Source organism: Hippocampus guttulatus, chromosome 15 (assembly GCF_054856545.1).
Source record: "Hippocampus guttulatus isolate MCC_2025c chromosome 15, RoL_Hgut_1.0, whole genome shotgun sequence".
Taxonomy (NCBI): domain Eukaryota; kingdom Metazoa; phylum Chordata; class Actinopteri; order Syngnathiformes; family Syngnathidae; genus Hippocampus; species Hippocampus guttulatus.
In genome coordinates, this window is record NC_141275.1 from 11,285,191 (window position 1) to 11,295,593 (window position 10,403).

At 44.5% G+C, this 10,403-nt stretch overlaps 1 protein-coding gene across 3 annotated transcripts in view; it reads right to left on the reverse strand.

Moving 5' to 3' along the window:
• cadm2a (cell adhesion molecule 2a) overlaps nucleotides 1-10,008 on the reverse strand; it is a 154,098-nt gene extending 144,090 nt beyond the window's left edge. For all 3 annotated transcript variants that reach the window (XM_086131074.1, XM_086131075.1, XM_086131073.1), the window contains exon 1: nucleotides 9,656-10,008. In XM_086131074.1, the coding sequence (XP_085987200.1) occupies nucleotides 9,656-9,716 (61 nt within the window). In that variant the 5' untranslated portion in view covers nucleotides 9,717-10,008. The remainder of the gene's footprint in view (nucleotides 1-9,655) is intronic.
• Nucleotides 10,009-10,403: the final 395 nt, after the last annotated feature.

The window sequence follows — 10,403 nt, forward strand, 5'->3', positions numbered from 1 at the left end:
TTATTTTCGTTCCCTCTTCTCGAACAGCTTTCCCCGTTTTAGGTTCTGTCTCTGTGTATGTGTGTAAGGTTTGGCATTAAAGAGTGACCACCGGGGTGAGGATTTGTACGAACAAGCTGCCGCGATTGAATTTGCCGAAAATACGTCGGCCTTCACAATGCGCCCCCTTTCTCTCTCTGATCCATTCCAACTACAGAGTGGTGCGATCATTTTGCTCCGTGGGTGCTTCTCAGGGGATTAGCACAGATTAGCATTAGCTGGTCCATTTGAACGACACGGAAACCGCGTACTGCATAGCAGCCAGAGCTGTCACTAGGCAAGCCTGGTGGAACAAATGACACCACGGCAGGAATTTGTATACAAAAATAATAATAAAATGAAATCACCTTTTAAAATCTAATTCGTCAAAACGATCAACTCATTCCTTTGACCTGCCATGAGCATGTGTTTCGAAGCTACTAAAGCGAGGGTTTGTGTCTTTCAATTCAATGTGAGACAAACTGTCATGATGACGATAAAGGCGAAACTGTCCTTCTTAGTCCCAAAGATGAGCGTTGAGGAAAAACAGAAACCCTTCCGGCCCTCTAATAGGCATGCATCTGCTGTATCTCGAACAAGTCAATCTGCTTGTGATCCACATCCCAATTCTTGTGCTACTCATCGGAAGTCGAGTAGGAGAGAAAAGCAAACATCTTTAAGATAAGCATTGAAATTAGTCGTAATTGGAGACCATTTAAACCTATAATAGCTTATTTGTTTCCTCAGCAGGAGGTTTCGGGTCGGAGAATCATTTTGATTAGAAGTGGGGATGAGTTAGCTATAAAACTACTGAGCTGAAGCCGGGTGGGACTGGAGCAGTAGTTTGTGCATCTTGCTGTGCTCAAGCAGCGTGCTAATATGCGAATAAATGATGGGAGGATTATGAAATTTCAAAGAAGCAGGAGGAAGAAGCATAAAAAGCTTCAAAGAACAAGATCCATCATATTTTCCTAATGCATTCCAAAACCTGGCAAGCCCCAAAAATGAAATTGAGGCTTGCCCTGACTTTTTTACTACGGATAGTTCATTTTGCACCAAACATTTGTGAGACTCCACTGCCAAATACCAAACAAGCTACGGGATCCTGAAGTAATAGCAGTAAGCATCGGGGAGTGCACTACTTCAAATGGGGAGGAATAATGTTGAGGATCCTAAAATGGATTTGCAATGTGGCAGAAAAAAAAAAAAAAAAAAGACAGATGGTGCAGAAGTGATGAAATGTGGACACACACACACACACACACACACACACACACACACACACACACACACACACACACACACACAGTGTATATGTGGGCGCCCCAAGGCGCAGTCAGCAGGCTATTGCTCACCAGAACTAAGGGGCTTCAGTTCATTTGTTTTTTTTTTAATTAAATTTTATCAATTGACTCCATTGTCCCTTCCCTGTACAACAGGACAAGGGCAAGCCCTAAAATGGATGGCACCTAGACTTCATATTTAGGGTGCTTTCAGACTACCACCCTCTGGTCCGTTTTCATCGTAACAAGTTCAATTTCCATCAGCTATGGTCAGATGTTAACAAAGCAATCAAACTTGGGAGCGAACAAAATCAATTCCTCAGACACATTCAAAAAAAATAATTTTTAAAAAAGAGAAAGAAGAGGTGTTGAGAAAACAGAACCAAATTAACGACAGGTTTATTCCCGAGCAACACAAATTCGTATCGGGGTAGCAGGTAACTAGCTAGCTTGTAGACAGACGTGGTTGTTTACTCGGTTACAACAAAGTCTGGCGTGATTGCGCCGTCGGTGTGGTTAGAACACGTCAAGCGAAATCTGGAGAACAGCAGTAGTGGCTGTTGATTGTTGGAAACCTTTTCACTTTGAGGAAATATCACACCCCGTCCGTGTCACACAATTGTAATCCCTTAATTGCAGTCTTTAAATTCTAAATAGCTGACAATTAGTCACGAACTCACAGCAGTCCGAAACTTATTGTTGGGCATATTCCCACCGGCCCACAGAGCCATTGAAATTGTGAAGGACAAAGGCATGGAAGCCGGAAGGATAGATTGAATCAGATTTTAGCACGTTAAAACTGCATAATTTCATTACATTATTACATTCCTGTGCCATATGCAAAACGGAGCCTAATCGCTTTCGAAGGTTGAATTAAAAAATGGGTGGAGAGCGGAAGGCAATGGGAGGCAGCTCCAGCTGTTGATTAGACAAGCGACTTGCAACTTACTTCAGGCTACAAAAAAAAAAAAAAAAAAAAAACACCGCCCACTCAACTACACACAGACACGGAAACACAAGCGCACACAGAAAGTCAATTAACATGAACATGTGTCTTCGGGGAATTATATTTCAATTAGCTTTTGCTACTTCCAGGCATCTTTCTCTTGGCGTTGCTAAAACAAGTGCAGATAGTGATGTGTGCAAGTGCAATGAATCCCACGTTTCAATTAGTATCATACCATAACTCCATTTTAATAACGTGTCGGGCAATTAAACTCTAAATCCCTATTTTGAAATATATTACGAGATACATTTAGCCGCGGCTAACATATGGAAAGGCGTTTGAAAATATCACTGACGTAGCTCAATTTAGAAGCACATTTCAAGTCAAATAATATACACAGTCCACGAACGAATCTCCATTGCCTCGTAGACACAAGGGGAAATCAGCATCAGCGTATAGATGGATGCTTCTCATTTTAGGGATTACTTTGTTGAATTACAACTGCGATTAGTCAAGACGAATATTGGCGCCGTGAGGGCGGGAGGTGGTGGGAACCGTCGGATTATGTGTGGATTTGGCTTCATTTCCTGTTTAGACACTGAATGGATGCTCCCTTCAACGATTTGGACAATGAAGCACTCGAGAGAGGAGAGGGGAGAATTTGAGCTATGCCCATATTTAGAGGCCATTGAGTTTTAGTTGGTAAGAAACCTGCTTCTTTCCCTTTCCTCTATCTTCAGCATCCATGAATTTGCGACGAGTGTACGCTTGCCACCTCAGAATGATTGAAACAATGTGAGCAAAACAGTTGCACCCTTCAGTCCAATACATCGACGCAAAGGTAATTCCAAACAAGAGTGGATTTCTCTCCGGTTCCTCTCACTGCTGTGTCTACAACCTGCAGGGCGCAAGTATGCAGGTGCATTTGTGTGTGTGTGTGTGTGTGTATGGTGGCGTACAGATCACATAATGTGCTAGCTGTCTCAGCACAGCAATATGGGCTGTGTTCGCTTTGGCTGAATTCATTTTTGCCAGGAGCGGACGCAGAGTCCCCAAACAATATTGGCGACGGGGGCGGGAGAGCAAAGGGAGGGAAGCAGAGCCACGTTGTGACCGTATCTTTATCTGGGCTCCAGAAAATGATTACCGTGACATGTACGAGCAAGTCTCTCCACTGTGGCCCACAGGGATTTGTATGAAAAGGAGCTGTCAGATGAAAGGGCACATAACACGAAAAGAACATTATCAAGGATAAGGCTTGTTAAGAGGAGCGTGATTCATGAACCTGGAGAGCACGTTAGGTTCAACTACATGCTACACTAATCCACTTCATATATTTCCAAGTGTGTTGGGGGGGACAAAAATTCTAGAACTTCCCTTTTCAATCTTCCTTCATTTGTTTTCTACCCCTGAGCAGAAGACTGGAGTGCGAGATGAGCCAGACGCTAATCCCCTAGAATTGGACGCTAATAGAGACATCAAATGCATGTTTACACCCAGATATGTTCACGCCATAAACAAAGTGTCTTTGTGTTTGTGTTAGGGGCATTTCGACGACAGGCAAATCTCACTGAATGTTCTGAACTCCTATATTGAGAAGGTCAACGCTACTCGGCGGAGCCGAGGCCTGCGCCGCTTGTCCCTCAAGTCCCCAAAGATGAAGTCTCCAATCCAATCAATAGCAACAAAAAATGGACAGGAGTCTTAATGATTAAGTGACTTAACAAATAAATACGACCATCGCAATCTTGAAATGTCTTTTGGAGACTCTTTTACGGGAAAAGGATTTCAAACCCCCAAATTCTTGCTTATCCACATGTCACAGGCAGAGGCAGTCAGCCACACAGCAGTTGCTATATCATAGTCTAGTTTGAGCAGAATATCGTAGTGCTTAACCTTATGTACAATATGTTTCCCCGAGTATTGTACCGAAATGTGCCAATAAATGGGAAACAAAAGTCAATTGTACATTAAAGTTATGATGAATCACATCCAATTAGCGCATTGGTTTATATAAGAAGAACTGAATTGTTTACAAAGAAATAAACAAACCCTGCTCCCTTATCGGGAGTCTGGTTTGGGCTGAAAACGCTCTGCCTCATTATCGACTTCTCTCATGCACTTTAACAGAACAATATGAGGCAGAGCTGCGCTGCCAATTTGGAAATGAATTAAGCCAAAATATATTCTCGACAAAGATGGGGGGGGGGGGGGGGGTTGTTTTTTTTCCTGGTGAATTTCAATCTCAAATAACATGTATTTGCAGCCAGGGAGGCATTAGTCGACAGAATAAGCAATGTCTCATCACTATGCTTCGGTAATATACAATTCATCAGGACTTAAACGATTTGCTGAAAAATGCAGCATGCTGTTTGAATATAAGCCCGACAACCTAATTGGATATTTGATGACTAGTATGCTTCTATTGTACCGAGATTACCATAACAAGCCGTGACAGAGCGTCATTGCTATCATACCACCAATTATTCGCAGAGTGTTTTATTTCCACAGAATACTTGCCAAGAAGTGCTAAAGCACTCGGTATCGAAGATCAGTGAGCACGCTGACGGATCAAAACTGAAGGATCATAATGGAAAACAGAGCTCGCGCATGGTTTTCATAAAGGCCATTTTCAGAAGTGACCATTTAGAAAAAAATGACCAAGTTTTCAGTTCTGTGCTGGATGTCATGTAAAAAAAATGCTGCCAATTTGATGACGTGACTTTTTGGACTATTGTCCTGGAGATTTCGCAGCACCCTCTCAATAAAAGCCCCCCCCCCCCCCGGAGGTATTATGGTAAGAAATTAAAATCAATTCACCACCTACTCTCAACCAAGTTCTTAGAACGTGCGTACAGTTCCACACCAAGGACTTTTGCATTTTGTCAGACCATCAAAAAGATGACTAAAGTGATTTATACAGAAGATAATAAATAAAAAAAAATTAAAAAACATGCATTTCCACTTCATAATGAACAGATTTTCAACATGTTATACTTAATTTTAAACTATGCGTAGCAGCACACTATTTTCCTCTCCAGAAATATTATTGAGGATTTCTCCCCTTAGATTATAGTCTACGAGACGAAATGACGTCAGAACAAGAGCAGCGATTTTGTCGGCTAAAATAACACAGCGGAGTAAACCCGGTTTATTAAAAAGTGATCAGCAGCAACGGCAATTGTGTTAGGCTGTCGGCATCAAAGTGTGCAGGGTCATTTCGGTCTATTAACGTGAGCGCTGCCAGTGCTGCTACAGCGGCTAACGTTGCTATCCGCTAGCGATGCTAGCGAATATATGATACTATGGCCGTGGTTAATGGGGGGTTACCGAAAAATCAATTTCCTAAATTAGGATGCGCGGCAATTTGGCGGGGATCCAAATTGGGATTGCTGGGGCCTGAGCAGAGGTGTGGACTCAACTCCAGAGTCATGCCAACGTAGGGAAACAAATAGACGGACCAACCCGGCTTTAAAAGGGACAAAAAGCAAAGATAAACTCATCAACTGAGCAGAGAGAATCAACCACAGGTGTGAAATTGCGCGTTGTGTTTCAGGAGCAGTTCTGCACCGGTGTGTACTTCTGCTGTGCCAGGAAGAGCTTGTAGCTTCTGAATCCTACCACAATCCCCCGCAGCCACTTCCTCCTCTCCGTTTCAACTTTTTTAAAACCTGGACTAACAAAAAGACTGGCTTTGATCAGGGGAAATCCTTTGGCAGAGGAGCAGTGAATCCACAGTGGGGCTCTGTGCATGTACGGCTGGCTGTGGGCATGCGTGCGCGAGGCACAGAGGTCCAGAGCTGCTCCACAGAGGATTCCAAGCTTTGAGGCTTTATGCCATCAACACAAGGTACGGAGCACCTCATATGCTCAAACCTGTCAGAGCGCAGCCATGAAAATGGATGCAGAAGTAGGAGGGGAAAGTGTGCGGCGCGCGAGGAAGAAAGAGACTCGTTTCTCCCATGTAATCAGTGGCTCTGCAAACACACAAACACACGCGGACAGACACACACACAAGGCCGCTTGTTATCAGAAGCTTTCCCACGCTGCCGCGCTACAAAGCTCCAACACCAGGACTGGCGGATGAGAGCGAGGGAGGAATGGACGAAGGGGCAGGGGGATGGAGGGTCAGCCTTCGGCGGCTTACGTTCACTGAGGGGATAAACGCATGACGCGGCGGGGGCTCGTACGCCGGCTCGCGAGATCAGAGTTGGAAAACAGACAGACTAGCGAGCGAACGAGCGCGGCGGCAACGGCGCAGGAGATAAACTACGGATCCTAAACAACACGCAAAGCGCGGTCGTCGCACTCTTATCGTCAGGACATTGCGCCTTCCTCCTCCACAGCTCTGCTCCCATATTGTTCTGACATCAGCTCTTCTTCCTGCGTTGCTCGCTGCATTGCCAGCCGCTCAGCCCCGGGCTCTTGCGTAAGAAGTGCATTTGCATAACAGGCGCTTTTCTCTGGCTCATGGGCACATGCTGGGCAAAAGCAACAGCAACAAGCTTAAAAAAAATACTACTAATAATAATAATCATAATACACTTTTGCACTGCCACCGTGCACTTGTCTAATTCATGGATACGAGATCGAGCCAGGCGCGGCATACAGCGGCGAGCTTGTAGGTGACTTGAGTGATATCGTCTCCATTCAGGAGGAGGCTGACCTGCCTGCTGAGCGCGACCTGTACAATAATAGGCCTTACACTGGGAAATGACTGTTCAAATCAAGCAGCCTAGCATTATCCTCTTCAGGGTTGCGGAGACTGTGTGGCGCATTTGTGTGTGTATATGTGTGTGTGTGTGTGTGTGTGTGCACCAGCGCCATATGAAAAGAGACCGACATGCACTCTCCTCTCATTGCTTCAGGTCCTCTCGAACAGAAGCTATGCAAACACAGCACACATTGGCGGGGATATATGTACACACACGCACACATATACTGAACATGCTGCGGATGAGTGTGCCGCCCTTTTGGGATCATAAGGAATGGCGACGGATAACAATGGAAGCGCCTCGGGCATGCAACATATACTTTGCAGAAGTGGTACGCAACCTGTGGTCTGTGGGCCATACATGGTCCACAATAGCGGTACGAGCAGGCCTGCCATAAAATATTTTTTTTAAATGAAACCACTACTGCTGTTACAACATTTCAATGGCAAATGCTCGTCACATAATAAACATGGGTTGAATCCTGTCCGTTTTTTTAGCTTTCTCCAAGTAAGCAAGGCCCTCACCTCCTGTGAAAGCTAGCTCATGAAGAAATAGCCATCAGAGTCCATTTCTTATATGGACACAACAATAAAGAGTGGATTGCAATAGAGGAAAGGGATCGCGGTATCATACATCACATTATGAATGTATCAAAACCCAAACAAACAGCGCCATAAAGTCCACAAATTACTTTCGATCATCCAATGACAGTAAAGTATTATTTGATACCTGCACATCGATACCATAAAATAAGAAATATGCAGTATTTTGGCATCCCTCTCGTGCTTGCTTTTCATGTATGCCCTTTTCACCGACCAGAATATTGTCCTAAGCTGCCATCATTGCAATCATTCTAATACTTTACGATGTGTCATATATGGCAAAGCTACTGTCACAATGACTTTATAAAATAGTACAAAGCACGGCAAGAATGAAAAATGTTCCACTCGGGCGCATCATCAGATGCCTCATTAAATAGGGGAGATGGTGGTAGGGTGATTTTGGAGTGTAAAGAACAAGATAATTTGGTGGCATTGTCGGCTCTGGTGAAGAAAAAAAAAAAAAAGCATGGAGAAATTTGAAGAAGCCAGAAGTACACCTCGAAGCGGTCTCCAAATAGCTGCAGCTCACAGAAGAACGTGAACTCTATTTTTCTTGCCGCCCGCTCGTCATCTCCTTCTCCTCTTCTTCCACCTCCGTAAAAGCCAAGCCAGTCAAGTCAAATGTATTGATATCCAGTAGCCTTTGATTACAAGCCACGGCTTTTCTTTCTAAAGACGACTTCAGCCAACTTCAAATCCAAACACCTGGGAAAAGGTACCAGGCCACTTCCAGTTTGGTCGCTTAGCAACCGGCGACAAACATGGCAAACTCAAGCTGGAGCCTCCCTGTGTCCTCAACCTGCAGCGAATGCCGCGCAAAACAGGCACGGCTCTACAACTACTTGGTTGGTGGGTATAAACGAGGTCCGTAGTGTATTGAAGTATTCTGCAACAATCAAACAAAGATGATTTCATTCTAATAATCAATTAATTTGTCCAGAAATCGATGAATCGGATTTAAAAACAAGTTGTAATTTCTACTCCTTTATTAACAAACCGGACTTGATTCCAAATAATAATCGACACTCTGAAAATAATTATTAACTTGACGATCGAGCCATTGTCGATTAATCGTTGCCCCTCTACTATGAAACATTGAGATCTGCGCGACTGCAATATTACACGGGCAAATATCCAATTAGGACATGACCTAACCTCACCACAATAAAACTAGCAGTGTTTGCAACTGTAGCGTAGTTACCAGCTAAACAACAATTTGCTTGCTTCTTCCATTTCTGCTTCTTTGCATTTGCCGGGAGTCTATATGGCCTGAAGCATTGTGCTGCCTCTCAAAGGTCAGTCTTGGTACTATGACAGACATCTGGCTTGGCGTATGAGACTGGATGGTCTGAGTTACGTTTTGTGTTCGGTTTGCGATGCTCGTCCTCTTGAGTGCACTACGCACAAAAAGAAAAGTAACTACAAACATTTTTTTTTTTTTAAATCATCATGTGTGGGGCTTCTCATTTTAAACATTAGTATGCGTGTACCACGCTGTGGGCGTTTTCACCATGTGACCTTGACCTCCAACATCACTCTTGTGTTCATCATGCAGTTCACACAGTACGCCACAATATGGAGACATTAGGGTGGTGCACCTGTTCTTGCACCTCCACTCCTCCATAAAAGGTGCGTCCAAACAAACAAACAAAAAACATCTCCGTTATTAAAAAAAAGAAAATGGATCGCCGGCATCGCAACAGTGACTCATCAGAAAGCTGCATGTCCATAAACACCTGGGGGGGGGGGGGGGGGCAGCACGGATCACGGTGAGGTGTGTCCGCCTCCCTTGCGCCTCTTCCTGGGCACGCGTTCATGTTTTTAATTGCCACTGGTGGGAGATGCAGAGCAATAAGAGGCGCTCGGGTAAGCGTGTTTGAGAAACACCTTGCCCATTGCTAGGCACTAGAGGGGCAAGACCCCCAGGGTGGCCCCTCATCACTTTCCAAATGCAAAGGTGCACCTATGCACATGTGCTGCCCATGCATACAGAAAAGCACTTGACTCTTTGTTTTTTCATGCAAGGTGCACGCACACGCCGTCTCACAAAAAGACACGTCGCCCGCAACTCGAAAAAGACAAAAAGCTTACCTCGAAGAAGAATCCCATAAATAGTGTAGAGGGTGAAGATGGCATGACTGTTGAGATTCATCCTGGCTTCTTGTTGTCTTGCACGTCGCTCTCGCCTCACGTTTGTCCGCCTCGTAGTTTCCCGGCCGGACCTGCTCCGTTTCAGGTACACTTTTAAACGAGTCCTGGAGGTTGAAAGGTGACGTCGAGCGAGCTTTGAAATGGCCCACTCCAAAAAGGTGCTGCTTTTGTTGTTGTTGTTGAGTTGGGTTGTTTACAGGAGCTGCGGTGACGTTCAGTTGTGCAGACAGTGAGCCTTCGTCGATCGACCGACGGCTGGCGTCCTTCGGTAAACTGAAGATGCACTGCTGCCTTGCCCCACTCCCTCTGTGGAGCAAGAGAGAGTCGATAAGTCCCGCCCACACGGCTGTGACTGACGCGAGCTTTTAGCCAATCAGCAAGAGGAAACTGGGATGTGAAGGAGGCGCTCCGAGCATGAAACACGCTGTTAAAAACATCCTCCCCCTCAGAGTTTCTCATGAGATGATATATTTTTCCAAAGTGTCTTGGAAATAATTTATGTAATACCACCCGACTATGTAAAACGTGGTTTAATCCAGCATCATGATGCATGTGAACTGAAATTATGGAGATGAGCTTGTATTATTGTCTTATTTCATATAGACGTTTTAAAAAGACTTAATTGGAAATGTCAATAAGGCACAACCATAAATCTGTTCTACAACAAATATAGATTTTTTTTAAATGG